The sequence below is a fragment of the Aplysia californica genome, unplaced genomic scaffold, assembly GCF_000002075.1.
Source record: "Aplysia californica isolate F4 #8 unplaced genomic scaffold, AplCal3.0 scaffold01096, whole genome shotgun sequence".
NCBI lineage: Eukaryota > Metazoa > Mollusca > Gastropoda > Aplysiida > Aplysiidae > Aplysia > Aplysia californica.
The window spans coordinates 56,855-81,893 of record NW_004798366.1 but is presented as its reverse complement, the minus strand read 5'-3'; the positions used below and the strand labels follow the sequence as shown (position 1 = coordinate 81,893).

Below are 25,039 nucleotides of genomic sequence, written 5' to 3'. Positions count from 1 at the left end.
GAAAAATTGCACACTACGTGCTCTCCTCTTCTTTTACTGTCTTTTTAGTTTTAGCCTAGCCTAGGCCTAGGGCTACGGCACATCACTTTTAGAGTGGCTCCTGTAACGCGTGCTGTAGAGCGTGGATATAATGCGCTGTATAAAAATGCAATTATTATTATTAGGTAGGAGTTGTCTACTGTAATGTAATATCCATCAGCTCTTTGCGGAGAATGCAGTTCCCATGGGGGAAAAATATCCTAGTGTATCCCACAAATCCCACGTTGGCTCTGATTTATTACGATTTTTTGGGGGGTGGGGCGTAATGGATTCCCCACTTGAATTGTTCGGATTTTGTTGATAAAGGCGTAAAACATGAGGAATCGTGTGAACAAGTTGACTGGGGTTCAGCATGGTGGATTTTAAAACTGTTCATGTTTTTGTATTCTAGCTGAGAGTATGCTCAACTCAAAGCAGGAGTTAGTTGTTAATTAACTACCGGTAATCTATTACCCTTCTATTACCGAGTGGCCACACGTGTATTGAATGAATACAACATGTGTGTATCATTGTGAATAGTGCGCGAGTGAGAGTGTCTGAAGGAAGAATATATAATATATATTCTGTACAGATTTTTTTACAGCAGACTTTGTTTTGTTTTATAACATAAAGACGAAATTCCTGTCACCATGAAAAGATACCAAATCTACTCTCATTGTTTTTTCTTCCTTGTAATCCATGCATTGCGACTGCTCTTAACTGCTCTGGTCAAATGAAGTATGAAGTTTGTGTTATCAGGGTTTTACTTGTGAATGTGAAATGTCATAACTGTGATATATAATAATTTTTTTTTACTCCACTGCACTTTGAAATTTGATTTACTGTAGACACGTCATGTATAAATGACATACAGGGTTGTTTATGCAGTGTGCTCATAGAGCTTTTTTTTTTAATGTAAAAAATTATTTTACTGCCTGTCTGTGAGTTTATTTTCTGGACAACTAATTTATACAAACATTAAATGTCTGTGCAGGCACATGTTTTTAGCTTGAGAAACAAATAAATTTCCAATTTTATGGAAAATAAAGGGTTGTCTTGTCATTACTTCAATGAAGTTTGTTTATTTTTATGATGAATTTACTTGGAGTGGACCTTGTCTTTTGGCCCAAAGCACCAGAGGCTCTCTAAACAAAGATATATGCTCAGAGAAAAATGAAAGGAACTGATAAAATAGTCGATTGCATAAATCATGATAACATACATGATGAACACGATAGGGTCCATCTTTCATGAAAGTAGGCTTTATGTACGTATAGACTTCACAACTCAATTGTGTGCTACCGAGACATGCCCTAGAATAATATTATTAATATCCATGCATATCCAACTTTCTGAGAAGCATTCAGTACCAGGTATCTTTTGAAGGGGCCCTCAAATACTTGTGCGCAGACACTGACATCTTTCTCTGTCCTCGCCAGATAACCATTTTCACTTGAATGAAGTGGGGAAAATTTGAGTTCAGTGTTCTGTTCACAACATGGGTCTCCTGTGCATAGAAACATGTTAATATCCCCCGCCGTTCCCAAAGGGGGTATATTAACATGTTCTTATGCACAGTAGAATTGTAAATGGGCTGACTTATAATCTATGTCATGCTCATATTGTGCCGAAACAACATATGAGGAACTGCAGCTGCTTTTTCTTTCCTCATCCTTACTATCGTCATTTATACTCTACTTCTTTTGTATGTTTGTCACTCTCTTGTGAACTGCTATTTCCAAGGTGCCTTGATAGTCGAAGCAGACTTTGTGCTGTTTGGGCTAGAGAGGTGAGCAGAGTAAGCCTGATTCTTCGTTTGGACTTCTCTGTTGACATCCACCCCTTGGCGCTCATATGACCATATGCAGTTGCGAGTGCTGTAAAAACCTTACTAAAACTAAAAACTAAAACAACACGGGTCCCAAAATGGGATTTGAACTGGCGAGCTGGCAGTTACAAGTCTTGTGGCCTTACCACTGTGCTACCAATGCCGCAGTTAAAAAGCTGCCTTACTTATTTTATGTACGCAGAATGCTTAATTTCACAGCATGTCTACCAAGTTGACCTGCATCTTCTTTCTTTGACAATGGAGTTGTCTTTTATAGATTGTTTACTTCAGAGGAAAGTGAAAGAGAATTTATTATAAGGGTATAGGCGGCTGTGGTGAGGGCTGTGACACTGTAGAATTTACTGTGGGCCAAATCTATATGATATTCATTCACTTTATGTGAAACTCAGTAACTAAGAACAAAAGAGAAAACAGTCACATCCATGGTAAAAGCTCATTTAGGTCAGAAGATGTTTCATCATTATAAAGTTCATTGCTAGGGGAGTTTCCTAGATCTAGTATATTTTTTTTAAATATTAAAAATTGCTTCTCTCATCGAGGCAGTAATGAATCATGAACATTATAATGCTATGATAATGACTATGTTTTTTCCTTACTCTCCTGTGACCTGAATGCTAATCAGAAAAAAAAACAGTTGTTATTCCAAGCTTTACCACCCATCATTTTGCTTCATCACTTAAGTCCTCGCCCAGAATCTAACAAAAACATTTTTATTTCCTTTCCATTTTTTTTTCTCTACAGTACCGCCCTCCTACTTTGGGGAAAGGCTGATATAATTGGGTGAGCTTTTCATCCCCAGACAGGTCACCAGGAATAGGGGGACATTTTTCCTGGAAGGATGAGAAAAATGTGGACAACTATGTACAGTACAGGCCTATAATATTTATAGACTACCAACTTTCACTTGAAGCAGCAAGCTTTGGCTTTCTATATATCCTGACGTTCATATCATGTTTATAGATCTCTTTTTTATGGGTGTGAAACTCACCAGCAGAAAAAGTGACAGTAGAAAAGTACTCCTCTGCAGCTCCTTTTATTTTTATGAAAGGGAAACAGGTCCAGATGGTTGTAAGCAAGTTGTAGGTATTTCAAAGTTGAAATGCTCTGCTCGCTCAGAAATTGCTTTCCTTTTTTTTTTTAAAGAGGACGTTTCCATCCACTAGATACAATTGAGGCCAAAGTCTCATCAGCTTCATGTAGCACCTATCCCGCTTTATGAAACGGCACAAAGCCGAAAAAACAACAGATCACTTAGAAATTTCTAAAATTGTACCTTTAGCTTAAAACAGACTTTACTAAAGACACACCTGAGTTTTACTTACCTTTTCATGCAAAGTTGTCCTTTTTCTAGGAATTAACATTTGTGAGGCGTGCTGACAAAATGAGTTACTTCTCGCAGTCCACAAATGGAGATATTGACCAAAAATTGACACTATAGGGTCAAATTTGTAAATTTTCTATAGATGCCATATTCTTTAAGTATAACACTCCTTATATTTCATACCTATAAATCGTAAAAACTTCACCTATAAGTGTGATGTATCTATTTCCTTAAGGCCTGAATCCGAGAAGTAACTCTTTTTGTCAGCACGCTTCACATTTGCTCATTTCTAGGTTAGCCCAGAATTTTAATCTTTCTTTGAATGTTCATTTCAGGGGAAGTTGAAGAAATTTTATGGAGAACAACAAGTTACCCTCAAAAGGCAAATCATGTGTGTGCGCCTAGAGAAAGGTACCAAAAGTCGCCCTAGACCGTTTTCAGCTACAGGAGGATAATGACAAAAATCAATTTTTTTACCAAAATGTGTTTCCATAAAAAAATTATAGATCCATCATTTTTGTACAATGTGCTCAAAGGGTTTTCATTGATTTGACTTCTTTAATGTTTTATTTTGAGGGAAGGGTATAACTAAAACAAGTAATGAAAACTGCTTTTAAAAGGTGTTAAAATCTATTGAGGAAGCACATTTCCTCTTCCCTGCTATGTTTTACCATTGAATTCCATTCATGATATCAATGTCAATTGGATGCCAAATTGGAAATTAATTTTCCAGGAATAAATACATTTAAAAAATCGTTTTTTTTAAGTTTGTATGCGTTCCCACATTTGTTAAACTCTCAAAAACTACTTGAGATATTTAAAAAATTCTAAAAACCCCTGTGTTCAGCATGGAATTTCTTATAATAAGGTACAACCCTTAACTCAAAATGGTCAAAATCCGACTTTTGGTACCTTTCTTTAGGCACACACACAAATATTAGGTTTGCAAATCATTTTTGCAATCTCTTGTAATTTAAAATAGGCCTATTGAATGGTATGACTTAGACTACTTAATTTAAAAACATTCACTTGTTCCCAACAGTTCAAAAACGGTCAGTCTGAAAAGGGCCTTATTTCATCAGAAACACAAACAGATTATGACAACAGAATTAAAAACACTCATAATAATATAGTAGTAAGAGGTGCAGACTTGCCAATGATATATACCAATCATAACATGTGTGAAGCTGGATTTCACACTACCAGATCAGGGTTATTAAAATTATTATTTCAATGAAATATTGCTGCACTTTCCCCATTGGGTTAATTTCTTTTATTACTATTATTATTTTATTATTATAATTATCATTTATTGTTATGTCTATCATCATATAGTAGTAATCTCTTTTGTTCATATCAGTTTTCATATTTGCTTGGTGGTACAGTTCTGGTTCCTCTACTGTTGTTCTCAAACACTTACAACCTGTCTACAAACACATCACAACATGCTGACTACATGGCCATTACTGTATAGAATCTTAAATGTAACGCAGAATAAAGTGATAATAATGAATGCACAGAAATAATTTTTTACACCAATAATTTTTATTTTTACTCTCATAAAATAAAAAAACAACAACAAAGAGATCACAACTGCCAATTGTTAAGCAAGACAAATTAATAATAATAATAATAAATAGCATTTGTATAGCAAATATCCCCACTCGAAAGCAATCTCTAAGCGCTTTACACTATATTATTATTCCAGCAGACCATACAACGCTCAGAAACATTCTCAGCTTCCCGGGAAGCATACAAAAGTTTGGGTAAGAAACAAAAAAGAGTAGGTGATTTCTGCATCTCATCTGCTCTGAAAGATGAGGAGTCCACAGGAATAACAGGCCTAGTCACAAACTGCAAATTGTGAGGGTATCGGTTTTAAAAGCTGGTGGACCATAACTTCAAATATACTCTGTCACATTTTTAAGTATACCCGGTACACATTTTCAAGCTCAATTTAAAAAATTTATGCAATCAATTAATTTCAAATTTGCACACTGATTACGTGATATATACCTGTCGCTGGTGAGTTGCTTTCAACAGTTCTGAACGCGAGTGGTTTTGTTACTGCATGCGTGGTACATGTTTTGTGTTTTTTAGAGAATTACTCATGACAAGGAAATGATCTGTTTAAAAAAGAAGTACACGTCAAAGCTTTGTCATCTTTGTAACAATTCGCCAGTGATAAAAACTTGTGTTATCTCTACGTTTCATGATTCCACGCCTTAGGGAAAATGTGCGAAACCAGCTTGTTGGAATGATCCCCAGGGGTGCCTCAGTATCCACTGTTGCGAGACAAGAAGAACTGTGTACGTAACAATGGATTGTGAGAGAACAACAAATTCAGAAAAGCATCGACACCGTCGACTTGGGAGAAGAAAACCTACTCCAAGAGAGGATCTTTTTAGACGCCTGTCACATCTACAGAATCGTTTCAAAACGACAAGACAAACCAGAGATGAGTTGAACACCTTGCAACAACACCAGCCTCAGACACTTCCTCAGCTTGGAGCATTGCATGAAGGGTGGAAAAACATCCCTCAACAAGCAGTGCAGCGACTGATTGATTCCATGCGGCGACGAAGTCAGGCCATCATCAATTCAAGAGGACATTATATGCGCTACTGTTCGTGTTACTTTTGTAGACCACCCCTACACTCTTGTAAGTCGAGAATAAACCAGTTATGTTAGCTTTCCGTATTGCTGTTGCTTTTTTTCATTTTTAAAATTGATTGAATTAATATTCCTAATTTTTTTAAGAATATCGGCTCATTGTGAAATTAGCTATTTTCATTTTAACTTAACACAGTGTATACCTTAAAATGTGACAGAGTATATATATTTGCTTGATTGGTGTTTTATAGTAGCCTAAAGTTTGTTGAAATGGAAATCTAACAACAATAATCAACCATAAGTTTAACAGAAATACAGTGATAATGACTCAACAAGCGTTCAGAATTGATACCCTCACGATATTCAGTTCATGACTATTCCCGTTTTTCCCGTGGACTCTTCATATAATACTTATCCCCAATGAGCCACAGACAAAAATGTCCATCTGGGAATTATCATATTATGGAATTCAATTCACTACTTTTGAATAAAATAGTACTGACACTTAGCAGTAACAAGACATCTCATACTTATACTCCCCTATTATATGACCTGACATATGTAAAAATATAGGGGTGTATTTTTATTCCAAAATCCGCCCATTTTATAAATACGGGGCGATTCCTAACATGCTTGAAGGGGCTCAACAGGCGTGAAATGCAGTACTTCGCTACTTCAGAATTACAAAGTTCTATCTGCTCAGTACCTAGTTTTAAGAAATCTGACGAACAAAATATTTGAGTTTCACAATAAAATAATGTCAAGCTTTTTCGGATGCAATTCTTTGAATATCCTGATAACAACTCAAAATAATCTGAAGATTTTGATAGAGCAGAGATAGAGCACAACATTGTGAAAAACTCTTTTTATTGCAATTTCTTAGTCTCCAGTATTGGTTGGCCGTGCCCAAAAAATATTTTTTCACAATTCAAATGTTGAAAAACGCAAGAAAAGATACATAAACTAGAGGTATAATTTTGTTTTTAAAAGAATCAACATTTTGCTTTCTGGTCTTAAACTAAAACATTGGAATGGCTTACCCACAATGCACACGGTATGAGTGTTCATACAAAGAAAAGTAGATAACCTTTTGCTTCCAACAGCCTGATAAGAGTATAGTATAAAATATCACACTTTTCCTATTGCAAAGAGATGCTTATTACAGGCTCCTCAACTACAAAGACATATTTTTTGGGCATGTGTCGTTTTTGGTATCATCTTAAGGCTAGTTCATTTGTTTTACTTTCGATTAAAAAAATACCCATTAACTTGAATACAACTTAATACAAGTCAAGATATTTGCTTTTAAAGGAGGTGGGGGTTGCCTAGTTTCAGAAGAAACGTAAGCGAGAAAATGGCCTCCAAACTTTGGTTATTTCCATAGCTGGTGAGTCCGCAGAAACGGACAATTTACAATTTTTGTGCCTTTAATCAAAGTTTTTCGTTAAAATCCACACGATAATGTGTTCTTAAAAGGACAAAAAAGGTGTTGAGCCAAAAACAAAAAATTCGGTAAAATTTGTCAAGCCGGCAGAAAAAATGCCAATTTCTTAAATTTCATTATTTTGACGAGCGTCTGATTTCACCACGCTGCCTCACCGATATACCAATATACATTTATATATATAGGTAAATATTAAATATATCACAGAGTTCTGAATAAAATCACAGATGACCAAATTGTGTACTTGTATACACCGCTTAGACTTGAAAAATACAAATTAACACATTTCAAAATGGAATGTACAGATAAACTGGTACCTGAATAACAATATTAAGTTACAAAACAAATCTGAGACCTCCCTTACCCTCTCTCTCTCTCTCACTCTCTCACTTTCTCTCATCTCCCTCTCTCCTGCTCTCCCTTTCTCTCTCTCTCTCAAAAATCATTACCGGTAGCCTAAGTTACATGCACAAACAAACACAAGTGCAAAGATATTTCTTTCAATGCCAAGGGTCTTCATCAAGAACACATTGTCTAAAAACTGATCCACTAAAGAGCCCAACTTTTCCCCTTTTACACATGACATACATGTAATGTTTCTCTCTCAGTTACATGCCCAAAAACTTGTTCTATAGCCAAAAATCCATCTAAAACTAAAGTTTGAACCAAGATAGATAAACTTAACCTTGCCATGTGTCACGACGCAAAGGAATCAGTTGCTCATCAGTTTTTAGGCAAGTGGATTTATTGATACCACTTGAAAGCTGATTAATTTTCCTTGCTTCCATTGAAATAAATATCCATATATCTTGGATAGAACTCAAGATATTTATGATTGAAGAAAGCGAGCTCGCCAGGTTTCAGTGGTGAAATTAGCGAAAAAATGGCTGCCTAAGTTTGGTAACTCCAATAGCTAAGGAGTCTTGGAAAACTGAAAAAAGAAATATTCTGTGCCTTTAATCAATGTTTCCAGTACAATTCACATGGAAATAACGTGGTTTTTACATATAATATATATGGACATAAAAGAGGTTAAGCCAAAAAAATAAAAATTCGATAAAAATGTCCAAACTGGCGGAAAAAAGCCGGTTTCTCAGATTTTATTACTTTGACGAGCGCCTGATTTTTCACCACAATGCCTCACTTATTGCAAAAGCTCATCATACCCAACGCAAACTGTGTATTTGATTTATTTAATTCAATTGAGGCCAGCCAGATTTTGCTTCGTGAATGGGTCAAAAGCTACTATTTTGATACAAGACAACCGAACTCAACTAAATTTAACTACAGTGGAAACCTGATATAACAGGGACGGTGGGAGTAGAAAAAATGTCATGTTACTGTTGTATATATCCGATCCCTGTTAAATCAGAAATGCAAGGAAAGTAAGCATTTGTGGACTTATCCAGCTGTACTTATTCATGGGTAGTTTCCCTTGCCACAAGTACCCACGAACAGGGGTTTTGGCACCAACTTTCTCCTTGCCTCCTTAAACCACATCAGAAGAGCTTGGTCCACAGCATCTGCATCGCATAGTCTCATCTTCTTTCGATCCAGAGCAAACTTTCCATTGGAGTATAATGCTGCCACTATCTTCTCTCTATCCTGGATAAAAGTGTGAATCAACCCTTGTCGAACTGATGACAAATCTCTGCCAGTGGAGCTTGCTTTTTGTCAACAGCCTGGATTATTTCGTGGGTTTTTTTGGGTCAATTTAAAGGTATTTTCTCTTGCGCTTGACATCGTTGGTGACACATTATGCGTGCGTGTTACTAGGTTTCGGGCTAGATCGAGATCTGCTGCACACCGCAGTCCTCTCTGGCTTCACACACCGCGTGTGCTTACAGTGGCATGGCTTGCATGGGCTTGCTCTATCACTGCGTTACTCTCTCTCGCTCTTACTTTTAACACATTGTTAACGAGCCTTTGTCCCTGCTATAACTGGTTGGGCTCTGATAAGGCCCTGTTATTGCCGATAACTTTTAATAGAGACAAAGAGTAGGAAAAAACAGGGATTTAAAGATTATAATAAACCAGTTTTGACGTTCGGTAATTGTTTGTACAATTTTGAGTCCTAAGTTTAATTCTGCCCGGCGGCGGCAAATTTCAAAGTGAATCTACGTCACAGCACGTCTCCCTCAAATCTGACAGTGATTGCATAGAAAATATCAAGCACCACTTGATTTCTTGACCGAGTCTCCAAACCATCGTTCAATCGTCCAAATTTTGTACAATTTTGTGGTTACACCTAATTATTTATCGTATGATCGCTAGATCGTCCAATTTTTGTACAATTGATCGTTACGTGTAACCGGGCCTTCAGTCTTGTCCTGGCATCTCACAAGATTTCCAGCCCATAGTCAGCCTTAGCTACTTCAGACAAAAGGCAAAGGTTTTACTATGAGAATTGAAGGCCTCTTACTCTCACATTCACAAGATTTAGATTGGCCTAGAGATTATTACAGTCCGTGCCGGCTTTAAGCACGCCCGCTTAAAGCACGTTTCAGACTCAAGCACGCTAAACGGCTCTTACCGAATTTTTGCTATATAAATTACACGCCTTTAAGCACGGTAACTTCGGCTTCAAGCACGCTTCATTTACGAGACAGTCAATATTTTCATGATGACCCGTCGAAGTTCAAACACAGTCTACACCGCAGCAGTGGAGTGTGTCAAGAGAAACACAAAGAACGCAAGTGATGGACACACACACTCACACGGGCGGAGAGGAAGGCAGATGCACACAGCCACGCGCGCGGACATAGGATCTAGCTTAGGCCTAGGGCAAAGCTACACACGACCAAAAAAAAATACAAAGAGAGTCGGGGAGACGAGAAAGAGAGGCTGGCTGCGATTTCACCTTTGACCCTCGCTATCTATTAATCCTGATTGTGTATCACGCGCAAGGTGGGATGAAGGCGGTGGTATGAGTGGCACAGCGGGCAGTGGTACGCACAGGCAGTGTGTAGGCCTACTGTGCTGTATCGTGACTGGCCGTCTAAATTAAGTTTTAATTTCCCATTCGACCACAAAACAAAAACAAACACGCTTAAGCACGCTTAAGCTTTCTCCCGACGACCGTGCTTAAAGCCGGCATGGACTGTATTATAAAGGCTTACATGTTACTATTAGATGACAAGAACTTCAGATACACACAACACCGATGCGCCCTGAACAACCCTCCACATCGACAGTCCCTGTTTGCCAACTGGTACAAAGTGACAGTGTCTGAGCTGGGGGGTTTTTTGCCTTTATTGTTGAGATGGGAATTGCTTCTGAAGATTCATCAAATTATAAGAAATGGTATCATGACATGTTTGCTCACCCCATGTTTGAAACTTTATATCACTCCAGGCTTCATTGTGCTGAGTTGGCTGTTGCGGATTCTAAAGCAAAAAATCGAACCCTTCAAGAATATGCTTCTGGTGAACTGCTGCATAGCATTTTACCCCGACCAAAACTTGGCACTTTATGAAATGGTAGTTCGGTACCAGTTAAAATGGGCATATAAGATGTTCAAACCATCAAAACTAAAAAAGTACCATATCAAGATATTTGGACCGTGCGACAGTGCCGTGGGGTATGTTCTGAACTTACGGACATACTTTGGGGAACAAACATAATGCAAACCTGACCGTGATCAAGACGGAGGTCAGGCAGTCAAGGTGAAACTCTTCTTGAGCCATTTTCAAAAGGCCATCACATATTTGCTGACAGGTACTATACCACCATGTAGCTTGTAGTGCCCTGTCAGCAAATAGCTTTTATTATATCGGCACCATCAACAGGAATCGCCGCGACTTCCCTCCTCAACTGCGCACCAATCATCTCTTAAGTGGTATCTCATCTCCCATAAAGGGTGTTGACGTTTTATGTGCAACATGGAGAGACAAAAAGGCAAAGAAACCTGTGGTGATCTGCTCCCCTCAGTCATCTGTTGAAATTGTCATCCAGGTAACAAGACAAAACACAACCAAGAAACCGACCGTTATTCACTCTTATTCAAGAACATGAACAGCTGTGACCGTGCCGACCAGCAGTCAGGCTACTATGGCTTTTTCAATAAAAAAACCAGTGAAGTGGAGGAAAAAAACGGTTTCTATTTTATGCTGGAACTGTGCCAGACCGATGCACATGTGTTGTATTCCCTGTCTCACCAGAAGTGGATAAGCCGCTAAAACTTCAAAAAGATATTGATCAAAGGCTTGACAGAGCTCTCAATCCTCACAAAGACATAGGAAAAAGCTCAAGATGAGGCTCGGCAACAAGGCAAACCTGCTGCCAGTCTCCCCGAAAGGTCTGTGGGGAAATAAACATTTAGTGGCTCATTCCATCAAGGACAGAATTTGCCACTATTGTAGCAAAGGAACAGGGAAAAGGACGCGGACAAATTTGAAAAATTTGTTCTGTTCAGGCTGCTCCACGAAGCCTCACCTTCATCCAAAAGACTGCTTCGAACATTACCACACTGACAAAAAGGTTTTGTTGTAAATATGGGTGCTTAATGGACTGTGCCCGTGTTTCTGTAAATAATCTATTCGTTTTTTCGTTTTACACTATTCAGAATGGATTTATTTGTGTTTTTTTCCCTTTTTCGAAAATTGGTTATATAAATAAAAAAGCCCTTCAGTGAAAAATATTCCACTAAACTTGTGAAATTCTTCCATAAATGTATGTTAGGGTGACATCACTACAATTCTGTGCTGATTCCAATGGATTATAAAGACTCGTACAGCTGAAAAAATGATGGCCCAAAAAAAAGGTTTTTAATTTGTTTTTGTCCGAGGGAAAATACAATGAAATGCAATCAGAATATAGATCCTTGAATTTGGCATAATCAGATTCTTCTACCGATTCCCATCATTTTGGTATATATGACAATACATTATTATGTAGAGTAGCTTAGGGCCTCACAGTAATGCATTAAATAGATGCACCCCAGGTCAAAAATTTAACAGGGAAAAATAACTCTGTCCAGAGCATGAAGAAATCATGGATGGAATCAGGTAATCAACGCTTCTCAGTAAAATCCACAAAGAAAAGTTTTTTGAAATGGACATAAAAGATGTTGAGCAAAAAGAAAAAAGATCAAAATAGCCAAACTGACAGTAAAAATGACGATATCTTCGATTCAGTATTTTGACGAGCGCCTAATTTCACCACGATGACTCACATACAGTATAACCCTGGTAGAACACAGATTACTCGAAATCATGCATCCGTCAAACTGTTTCTGCGGTCCCATTTTTTCTTCTTCTTTATCTTTGTAAGAAAATTACGCAAAGCTCGAACACAAACACGGAGTAGTCTAACGAATTACACTGCCGTAGAGGTCTAAAGTCAATGTCCTTTGAGGTGCACTTGAGACAAAATAATTTTTTTACACGGAAAAAAAGCAAGGTTGGTAAAATACCCCCTCCCCCCCCCCCCCCTTCCACAGAAGCAGCTAGCTGTGCTTTTTTTTTTTGCGCGCTGCTCGACATGCGTGCTCTCTGTCATAGACCTAGTTTAGGCTTTAGGCTTGTGAGGAACCGGCGAGAGGAAGGGTTGTGCATCAAACGATCAACCGCCCCATCCCTCTTCACAAAGGACTGCGCGCTTGGTGGGAGAAGCGGGGTAAGGCTGCATTGTATCGTCATCGTGCTGTTGATTACTGTTGCAATATGCTTAAGCTATCAAATTGTGTATGTTTTGAAAATTTTGAAAAGGCACCGTTCGATTGGTGTAGACTAAAGACAGTTCAAACTGACCCGCTCAATTAAACTGTCTAGGTACCGGTAGGCTCATTATCCATCGAACTCGAAAGCATTGCTCATCATGGTGTTGCCCCTTAAGTAGCAATCTTTGTCGCTCCTCTTGATTCTCTGACACAGTCAATGCCATAACACTGTTCACGCACACCTCTGACTACGGATCCCTCTAACTACCGAGGCCGGTCCCGACGAGTTCGAGCTATCCGTGTTATACAGTATATGTCTGTTTGGGCAAATATTAGGCTTTCCAGACTAGCCCTCAATGCATTATGTGACTTCCAGACCACTGCTAGTTTCCCGATTCATCCTGAATTAACTATCAAAGGACTAGTTGCAGAAAGACCTGAAAGTTGTAGAATAACAAATCTGAGATGTGACAAAAGGCATCCACTAAAATGAGCAATGTATTTATACAGTGTGTTTATAAGCAGAGTCTACTGATAATTATCCACAAACTCTTGCATTTTTGCAACATCCTCATCGTTTAGAGAGGAACATGCATCAGACAAAGCAGCAATCATCGCTTCTTCAGGCATTTCATGGTGAATGAAAAGTTTCCCTTCCGGTATTTCAATCCAGTTCATCCTAATCGCATCCTCGTCTTTCGAATCGCACGCCATGAAGCGCTCTTCAAGACGATCTTTGGTCATGCTGGTTTCATCTGCAAAAATCTTTTCATTTTCCATTGCTGCTTGCTGTGACTTATCAGACACTGATGCTTGCTCTTCCTGAAAACATCAAAAGGAAAAACCATTCCTTCAGAAGAAAAGAAATCTCAGACCAAATTCAAGTACAGTCAAACATGCTTTAACTCTTTATCTCTGAGGGGGGTAAACCCACTATGCCAGGGCCCTTTTGTGGTACTAAATCCAAAAATTACGAAAACGTCACTAAATTGGTCATTAAATCAAAATCAGTAAATATATTCTGGTAGTTCTTCATCTAATGAATGAACCCCAAAGAAAGATACTTGTTTTCGACAAATTGCCGAAAAGTAATTTGATGTCGAAGTTGCCATAAAGGAATGTGCCCGAGCCGTTTGCCGGAGGTAAAGAGTTAATGGCCACCTGTATAAGACAATCACACCTGTACCAACAGCCACTTCCCATTCCCCCCCCCCCCTTGCATTTCTTAAAAACATTATAATGATATTGAGTGTAAGATGGCCACCTGTGTAAAATAACCATTTTTCCTGTGACAACGGGGGGCTGTCTTAGACAATTTCGACAGTAATTGAAGCATCAATTGAAAACTGTTTAGTTGAAGACCCAGGACCATGGCTACATTTATTCATCAGGAACAGATAAGGACAATGTAATACAATGAAACCCAGACATCACAGATTCAACGAAGCCACTTGCTGGGTGAACAGCCCTTGCTAATGTGGTATCGTGTATTTTTCTCCTACAAAGAAGTTTATATTCTCTATTCCAAGGGACCATTGATCGTATCTGCACATTGGATCATTACATAATGAACATATTACGGCCATCTTATGCAGCCTGTCAGATGCCTTCTTTTACACCAACATGTGAGTTTTTGACATGATGTGCCTTAGTGTGTGCCAGGGTCTAGAGAAGTCAGGAGGGCGGCCAGCACACACGTGGCTGTTACTGCATGGGAGTAGGGAAGGGGGGTATGCACAAGCATCCAGGCATAGGACTTAAACAGAGATGCAGACATGTCATAATTAATCATATCCCCCCCCCCCCTTCTCCATCTATTGAACAATGATAGACTAGTCTAGACATCGAACTACATTAAGAACAGCACACTGATCTGTGGAAACAAATTGCTGTATGCTAAATCCTACACCGCAGCAATGCAACTTGTTGCTCAAATTACTATGATGAACTCTTGAATTCAAATAAATTGAAGGTCGGACCAGACAACTTCGTTATCCGAGTTTCAATGTAGGTTTCAGTGCGGGTACTCCAGTGTATACAGGCATGTATATTAGGCAATATTCTAGACAGACATGAGGAGATAAAAATTGTGTCAACTAACAATAAAGATTTAAAGCGTGTCAAATGAGCAAAAATATGTTTTAAAAGTTTTTTAATTGAAATTCTTGCTTTCTTGGCTATTTAACATCTTTTGCACAAAGAATACAATTTGACGTTGACGCTTCCATCTTCAGCTGCTTACAAATTTGAATCTGTAGAATTCACCCCCAATGTACCCTTAAAAAAACCTAAAGAGGTCAGTACCTTGAATTCCTCTGGACAATATGTGGTCACAGCCACAGCCACTTTCTTGAAATACTGAGACTCCATAACCATTTTGACAACATGCATCTCTGCATCACGCACCAGACTTAATAAATCACTGCCTGTAAAACCTGTGAAGGTTAAAAGGATGAATTTCGGTTATATTTCAATAATAATAATAATGATTATAACAACAACAATATGGCATCTATATAGCACTCAACCCTGGTTAAAGTACACAGGCTCCGAAGATTTTACATTACAATAGAAACATAAAAACAGTACATTGAGTTCTGACCAAAAGACAATCTCCCTCTAAATATTTACCTCATTAATTCTATCAACAGAAATGAATTTAGCTGACACTTGAATGAATCTCAGTTTTCATTTTAACAATAATTGGTGTCTAGTCTTATACAGTTGGGTTGTTTTGTTTTTTTTTGGGGGGGGGGCTATGTTAAATATAATGTTAAATATTCAACTATGTTAAATAACCAGGTTTGTGTGTGTAAAAAAGAAACGTGGAAATGCTGAATGACTACCATGCCACGAACGACGCTGCTTGGATCATATAGGAGGCTGGCTGCTTTGGCCCTGCTATCTGTGTTAGGGCCAACCCAGGTTGAGACGGACGCAATGTTCCAGCTGACAGACGCAAACAAAATTATACTAGAATGATAGAATTCCTCCCCACACGAGAATTGAACTCGCACCTCTCTGTGTGCTATGGTGAATTACTTTACCGTTACATTTACATCACAGATGCCGGCTCTGAACATAAGACAATGCAGAGTTTGAGAGCTTGCCTTGAGACACAGCTCTGCTCTGAGGCTCTTGTGGTATTCCAATAGTTTTATTCATATTAAATAATTTTTAGCACACTATACAATTTACAAAGCCAGTTTTCAGACAATTTCAGTTTTCTTGTTGTCTGAACTGAAACAAAAAAGATACAGTCCAAAAAAAATTTCTCCATGATCCGTAAGAATAACACAAACATGCATGCACACACACACACACACACACACACACATATATATGCATGTGCACGCGTGCGTACACACCTACACACTCAAACACACACACCCACGTTCATATACTTCCTGCCTAAACATATATCTGGCCAACACTTATAAAAGAATAGTGCAGTATAATCAGTGCAGTCTAGAGTCTAGCCCATGCTGAGTATAATCCATGCAACATGTTTTTCTATTTTTACATTCAGATTAGGAGCTTGTCACAAAAAAAAAAGAATTATGTGGCAGTTCTGATTTTTCAGCAAACACAATATTTTACAAAGTATGGGACAGTGAGTCCAATCAACATTCAAGAGAATCAGAGAGAATTTATATAATGCAAGAGACAACAAACAGCGCCACCAAAGATTATTCACTAGAATCTTTGGCATCACTGTTTGTCACACTGTAGTGAGCATAATGTTGGGGACAGTTACATTTGTTGATGAGAGAATGTGCACGTTTTATGGTAGTGGATCTATACATCTATACTTGGGGATTTTACAAGGTAAAATATGGGTCAGTTCTATAATAAAACTTGTAGAGACTAACATGTGCATTTGGGGTGGGGGGAGGGGTGGTTAGACACTTTCCAATTTAGTTTTATTATTATCCATTGCTATGGTACATGTACACAAGATACTAATGACAATGATACGGAGCTCCTGACAATTGACAGGGGTCTGTCATCCTATCAGGCAAAACATAAGAGTTGTTTTTGTTTTAGTAGAGGTTTTACTGCGCTCGCAACAGCATAAGGTCATATGAGCGCCAAGGGGCAGATGTCAACAGAGAAGCCCTTACAGGGAATCAGGCTTATTCTGCTCACCTCTGTAGCTTCAACAGCACAAAGTCTGCTTCGACTATCAAGGCACCCCGGAAATAGTGGGTCACAAGAGTGTGACAAACATACAAAAGTAGAGGAAACATGACAATAGAGAGGATTAGGAAAGAAAAAGCAGCAGTTCCCTGTCGCAGTTCAGGCACAGTTAAGAGCATGACATTGATGAACCAGCCCATTTACAATTACAATTCTACTGTGCATATAAGAACATGGTTAAGGTCCCCCCTTTCAGCAGTAGTTAAAAATTAGGTAATAGCCTATTTTATCTGGCTCATAGGAAAGAAAGAAGTAAAAATGTACCTTCTGTCCTTCTGGCAACATCCTGAGTGTCCTGATAAAGACAATAGTGCGTCTTCATTGATTTCATAGATGAAATTAGAAAGTCAACTCTCTCATTCAAAGTCAAGGGATTCACATACCTGCGGACAGAGCATCCTTCATTTAAAACTCTCTCATGAATCTCTCTAATACGGTACATAAAAGGGCTAAAGTCAACAATAGTAATAATAGATAGCATTTGTATAGCGCAAATCCCCGCTAAACAGCAAGCTCTAGGCGCTTCACAATCAATACTATTACCCCTGCAGACCTGAGAGCATCATGAAACAACCTCAACTTCCTGGGAAGCATACAGTGCAAGCGGCCATTTATAGGCGCTAAAACACTGACATACTGACAAGATCTTTCGCTGTCTATAGCCGGGTACCCATTCCCACCTGAGTGAAGTAAGGAAAATTTGTGTAAAGTACCTTTCCCAAGGACACAATGTCGGGCCCGCGGCTCTAAACCCCGAACCCGCAATCTGACGATTACGAGTCCGGTAGCCTAACCACTAGTCAAGAGAGCATTCTCCCACTTGACCCAATACTCATTTCAAAGGGCCACTACTCTTCATACGTGACATTTTGGGTTGCTGTTTTAAATCCCGGATGCCATAAATCGAGTGAAACCTTCCCTTCTCCTGAGGAAGGCATACATGATGTACTTCTTACTAATGAGCTCTTCTAGGGTTGAAGCAGCAACCTCCTAAATGATCAAAACTATACTCAGAGTTCAGTAAGTAAAATCGCTCCAGATGAACAACTAACTTGGTTTTCAAAAAGACACTTTTGTAGACCTGTGTCAAGCAAATTATTCACGTCAATTTATTGCCTAGGCTTAAGTTGTTAAAAGAAAATGTCCAAGCAAGTTCCTGTAGTCAGGATAACAGATTAGACATCAAAAACATAAATGGGACATAACCGTGTAAAAGAAACAGTATAATGGTAATAACCCAAGATTTTGGAATTCTGAACATTTTTTGGGAAGTGTCCAGGTTTCTTACACAGTAACGTCTATACATATATATTACAACATCACAATATTATACACTAGCATAATATGGAAACAAGCAGAAAACAAAATCCTGATTATAACCTCATACTTACATCCTATTTATTAATCGTCTTCGAAGGGAACAGTTCAGTTTCCAAGGTTTCTGAGTGGTGGCAACAATGAAGACACGTTTATCACCAGGACGCTTATCAATCTGACAAAGCAACTCTTTTAGATATGTCCAGTCTTGATACACAGCATCTACATCTTCAAGACAAAGAATGGACGGCGAATAATCTCTAGCAACTTCAAACACAGTTTGTAGACACTTCCTCGGATCTCTGTGTAAAACCGATCCCAACATATGTAGATTGAAGACAAACAAGTTGATTTTAGCTTCGTTGGCAGTTGCTTTGAGCAAGAGGGTTTTTCCAGTACCTGGGTGGCCGTACATTAAGAAACATCCAAGCCGCCTGTAAGTGTTTCGGAATAATACAGGAAACCGAGATGGAATAACTATTCTCTCCTTGAGGTATTCTATACTTGAATCAAGGCCATACACTTCCTCGAATGAAATACCACCACAATCACAGCTTATCTCATTCTCAATCAGAGAATAATACTCATACTCTTCTTTACTTTGAGAGCTAACAGTCTGTACCGCTGCAGTTTTTTTTGACAATGAGGCAGCAAACTCTTTCAGAATCTTCCACTCTTTCGCCTCTCCTGTCCAGGACTGAAATTTGTCCATTATTTTCCTTTCCAGAGACATAGTTGCCTTTAGGCACTCATCATATTCACTTTCTTCCCAAAGTCGGAACATCATTTCCACGTGCTCATGAATCTCCTCAAATATCTTTCTTAAGTCCTCATCCTTGTCGTTAAATTCTTTCAAAGCAATCAAAGTATCTTGAAAATCTTTTTGTTCAAAGGGATTCAGAGGTACCTTGGCACCATCCCTCACACTCACACTGCTATGGTAAGCACTAGATATGTTACTTGCAACAGACTTGCTAGCTTCCTGGAGCTCTTGATCCCCCGCAACAGGGTCCTCAGCAACAAGATTTCCTTCCCCGGAAGCTGAAGCCATTGTTGTGCTTATCAACAATTCAAGTCAGAACCCGAATTGCTTTACAACAATCATACTCCTGTGAGAAAGTAAAAAGAAAAGAAAAGGAATCATTTTTCATCACCTTTTAAAAAAACACAGGCTTTCCACTGATATTGAAGACGATACTGATTTCTTCTTCATACCCAATCTGCAAGTGATAAATTTTAGGTTCAATCAACTGCGGGTTCTTCAACCCATACAGTACACAACTGTAACTAATTTCTACAAACAAGGCTTATATATAGTCCCTTTCCATTTAGACTCTGATTTTCCATTTCTGGCACACTCTTTTAACTTTATACTCTATACTCCACATGGTTACTTCAGTTTTGGAGAGCAACTCATTTAGAAATTTGGTGTAGCAGTCTTTAATGTATTCCTGTTACTCAGTGCACTGCACTGTACTGTAACAGAGCAGCCTCTCATGAGGGCACCTAGGAAGAGAGGTCAAAAACTCGCTGAGAGGTCCTTTTCTCATAGATTCAAGTGCAATCTGTCTCAAACTCTCTCCACATTTAAAGGATTATATATGTCGGGAGCAAAATTTTTAAAATTCAATTGAAATACAACTTTTGAAATACCATATCTAGCTCTTCAAGATTATTCATAGTGCTCTTATGATTCAAAATGTGAAGTGCATAATATTATCATAACTGATTATGCTGCAACAGCACCTATGTCTACCTATGCGTTAGCGTTAATCTAAAGAGTGTGTATACATGTTCATTCACTTGAATTTTGTGTTGAGATGCTGATATAATAGTAAAGTGCCCAATTACTCTGTTCCACTTAAGCCCAAGGATCATTCACTAAACCAGTTGTGTATTTTATATTGTTAATTATATATTATACACACATATTAGTGGGGGCTCTCGTGGCCTAGAGGTTAAGGTGTTGGCCTCTCATTCAAAGGTCCCGGGTTCGAATCCGGGTAGCGACCGAAAAATTTTCTTCTCTAAAATTGTCTCCTTTCACCTCCTTTCCTGCTCTCTGGCAATGCTCTGTTGTCTGCTTTCATTTCCACTTTCTGCCCCCGCCCCCTCACCTCCTTTGCCCCCTCCTCTGGGCTCCTGACTATTTCTGCAGCCTTTCTACTGCTACTCCTTAGCTCCTCCTCACTGCTGTCTTTCTGCCACACCCCTGATCTTCTGGTAGGAAAGATCTACACCTAGCCTTCTCGGACAAGGGCAAAAAATCTCGGAGGGCCCGTGTGCAAGTTGCGCACGTTAAAGATCCCTTGGTGGTCTAAAATCGATAAGAGTAGGCTTCGGCCGGCACCCGAGCAAAATTCAAAATTTCCTACCAACTGAAAATATTAGGTGTGTCCCACGCGCTCATATGACCTATGCAGTTGCGAGCGCTGTAAAACACTTTACAAAAAAAAACCCCCACATATTAGTTAGTCCTGTCTGTGACTATACCACATCATTACATGGTGTCAGAAGGGAAAGATACGCACCTAGGAGTTTCCAAAAAAAAAGACCTTCTACAAGGTAACCTTACACAGTTTAATTTAGACCTACCCCATTTGAACAGGGGCTATCCATATTTACATTACATGACAAACTTATTCGCTTTGAAGGAACATGGTAATTTTGTGTTCTCTGGTTCTTTAAGTGTGACAAACAAACAAGACTTACTGGTAGGTTTAGCTCTTGGATTGGTGAGAAAAGAAATGAAGTGCAAAAGAATTCACATTCATGAAAGAGGAAAAAAAGCTTCTACGACCTATCAAATCTCAGAATGTTCTAAACCTACACCAGGCTAAAGAAAAAAAATAGAGCAAAGCGTGTCAAAAACTACTAAGATAGCAAAAACAAGCCTCTGAAGAGCCTTTCATTTGTTTTGTGAATGATCTCCAGCTGACCATCATGGACAATGACTATAATGAGGTGGAAGCCCTTGTTGACAGCATCAAGGATGGAGTCTATATCAGCAAAGGCAACAAGAAAAGCCTTGAGACATAAAAGTGAATCTACCTTCTTATTAACTCATTCGCTACGTATTATTTTCGGCTTGGGGACGAATTCTTTTATCGGGAAGGCGAATGAGATGATGACTAGTGGGCAGTTAAAATGTCTTTGGGGCCACAAATTCAAATAAAGATCAACGTATTGTATACCAATATTTTCAGTATGGTTTGTAGAATACATCTGTAATGTTTATTAAATTTATGTATTTTTCAACTTTGGTTCCTGTTAGAGGCGATAATACAACACAATTTTGATTGGATGCGGATAAAATTTGAAAATAAAAAATTAATAATCTTTGGTGAAACTCAAAAAAATATGTTTGCACCTAGTCAAATGATACATCAAAATAACCAATGAATATATAGAACTGGAAAATATTGAACAGTTTGCAGTTATTTACATACATTCCATATTTGTACATTTGGATAATAACATCCGATATTGAAAAAAAAAAAAAATTATAATCTTGAAAAACGATCACAAACAGAAAAAAACCCACTCGTATCTTGGAATTATTCAGAATTGCATTTAGAATTTAAACCTATATATACACGTGTCTTAAGTGGCACTTTTTGTGTATTTTCATCAAAAAGTAGTGATTTGGGGAGAAAAAAAATATTTTGACAATTTAGCTAGATCTAGATCTAGACCTAGATCTGGCACTCAAAAATATTGATTTCTCAATAACTTGAATAACAGTGCATTGGCAATATAGCAATGACCACGAAAAACGTTTTTTTGACAGAAAGTGTTTGCAAATAGGTGCATTTTGTAGCTTTATCTCCACAGAACATGGAACTTTTTGAATTTTTTAAATCCATCAATAAACAAAATCCTTACGAATTTTTTAATCAATTAATTTTTGGTACACTTTTGGAAAAAAAAACCAAAATATGGGACGTTCTTTGATGAGTTTTGAGACAATATTCGTCATAACTCGCTCATTTCTCGGAGTATTTAAATGAAACTTGGCAACCCAGTACATTTTCTAGTGTAGCATCTAGTCCTGCTTTCAGAATTTTCATAGCTATCCTACTTTTTGAGTTATGAAGACGTTTATAAGGTAAAAATGTGGCGGTTTTCGGTGCGTTTTGAGACAATATTTGTCATAGCTCGCCTATTTTTTGGAGTATGTAAATGAAACTTGGCAGTCAAGTACAGTTTTTAATGCAGAATCTAGTCATGCTGTCAAATTTTTAATATCTATCATACTTTTTGAGTTGTAAAGACATTACCAGGTAAAAAAGTGGCCTTCTTTACAGATTTACAAAAATTATCAGTCATATTTTCTCCCAAAGTCATGATATTTGAATGGAAGTTGGCAACATAAGAGGTTCCTCCTTGCCAAGCAATGCTCTGGATCAATTTGTCATAAAAATGTGAGTAGAGAATTGGATTTATTAGTCTAATAAATCCAGTTCTCTACTAGTAAAAGCTTGTATACTTTGTAATAGAAAATATAAGATAGTCTCTGTGTATATCCAGTGTTGGTCAGTGTCCTATTGTGTGGTAGATTAAGATGCGTTAAGATAATATAGTTTATAAGTCATGGGAATATTTTGCATCATGTGTAGGCTACAACTCATACTATAAATGTAACAAATTTACACCCCCCCCACCCCCCCTTCTCTCTCTCTCTCTCTCTCTCTCTCTCTCTCTCTCTCTCTCTCTCTCTCTCTCTCTCTCTCTCTCTCACTCACGCACACACACATACACACATGCACGCACGCGCACTCACGGGTGAACGATATCAATCAATGTATAAACGGGACTATCTTCCCAGACTGGACTAAATAAGTACCGTACTCTTTAATAACAATCTTAATGCCTCACTTTTCCAAACAGAGCACACAGGACGAGTCCAAGTGTGTGGTTTCCCCAGAGGGGGTAATAGGCTTTCATAAGGCAAACACAATGCCATACCACTTCTCAAGATGTTTGCTTTTCTGTTTCTATTCTTCTGTCATGCAATAAAGCAAATAAAAATGACTACATCTATTGTATTGTGACCAAAATGCAACAAAAATGCAAGTTATCAAGGCCCCCATTTAGTTTTCAAGTATCTTTCCCCCCCTTTCCGGTTCACATAAGCAGGGCCTTGTTTGTAGCACCCGAGGCGACCAATGGCTGATGATGTCACTCAGTGGAAATTTCCCAGCCGCCGGTCGTTCACCCAGTACGCGCAAACGGCAATGTCGCTTTTTCCCTTAGTTACTCCCACATTTTTAAAGATTACGCAAAAACCGCTAAACGCAGTTCGAAGCATGAAATTTTAAGGGAATAAAGAAAAATGGTGTACAAAATGTATCACAGTCAGTTTGACAACTCACAGCTCCGAAAAATCTTCAAAGCGCACCACATCAACCACTTTCGCAAACATTTTCGACTACTTCTTGGATGGGTACAAAGTTGTCAAACTGCATAATTATGAGATTGACCTCTTTTCTGATTGGCTGCCAAGTTTCATTCATATCCATTCACGAGAAACGGCGTGAGAGCGAGTTGAAGACAACAACCTTTGCGTTAGTGCGTCCCACGAAACACCCCCGCGGCGGGGAGCAAAAATCGGCAGAACAAAACGCGCTCCGTGGGCATTGCTAGGCAATATATATGAGTCCAATCGTATCAATATTAAAAAAAGAGTCCTACACTTCTTTAGTGGGCAAAATAATGATAGATTTTTGTCATGTAAAATTACTAAGACTGGTGTCCGGGCTATAATTTTGGCATAGCGATTAAAACAAAGTCGAATAAACCACGAAATCGCGTTTCAAAACAGAATCTAAACTTCCGATTTTCAGTGGAATTGCTTAACCCGGATGTCAACATTATATTATGACCTTTATTTTAACATGGATATATGTGGATTGGAATAGAATCTAAGCTAAATTTGAAGATCGGTACATCTCTACATTAACAGAGTACAATCACTATAACAAAATACATCGAGCCTAATTTTTTTCAAGACTGTGAGATCATTACAAACCAGTATTTTATCACCTCAAACACGATGATCTGTCGTTATTTCGACAAAAACACAGAGCGTTGACCCCGCCGGCGCCGCACTGGGCCGGCGAGCGAGTCGGCTCTATAGTAATACTGTTAATGTAGTGTACCTCGCCGTGCGGGGTCACATGTTTTCTGAGTCTCGCGGAAGGATTGATGTAAAATAATTCCAAGTTGATTACTTTATTCGGAAGGACTTCCGTAACGAGCGACCACCCCATCAAACACAATTAAGAAGAGGCCAAGACCTAACCCTAACCCTAACCCTACCCGAGTCCCTACCCTTACCCCTACCCCTACCCCTACCCCAAGCCCTCAATTTTGCTCTGTCTCATAGTGGTCGCTCGTTACGGAAGTCCTCCCCTTTATTCTAATGGTAGATCTAGATCTACACCAAAAGTTTGGATTTCGGTAGATCTGACTGTTGAATATTGCAAAGCCTCTATGTCATGTTTTACAACATCAATGATAATTTTGACGACGGCCACCTCTATTCTCACCCGGGATGAGAATAGTGTAGGCGAGTCTTTTGGCTATTCTCACCCGGTGCGCGTTCACCGTTATAGC

The 25,039-nt window shown here is 38.6% G+C and overlaps 1 protein-coding gene across 1 annotated transcript; it reads right to left on the bottom strand.

Moving 5' to 3' along the window:
• Window positions 1-11,835: 11,835 nt before the first annotated feature.
• On the bottom strand, window positions 11,836-19,530 carry LOC101849016 (vacuolar protein sorting-associated protein 4; the record flags this gene model as incomplete). The annotated part of the gene is given in 4 exon segments (XM_005111655.3): window positions 11,836-13,726; window positions 15,209-15,339; window positions 17,369-17,487; window positions 18,496-19,530. Coding segments are annotated over 4 exon segments (1,521 nt in total). The 3' UTR covers window positions 11,836-13,432.
• Window positions 19,531-25,039: the final 5,509 nt, after the last annotated feature.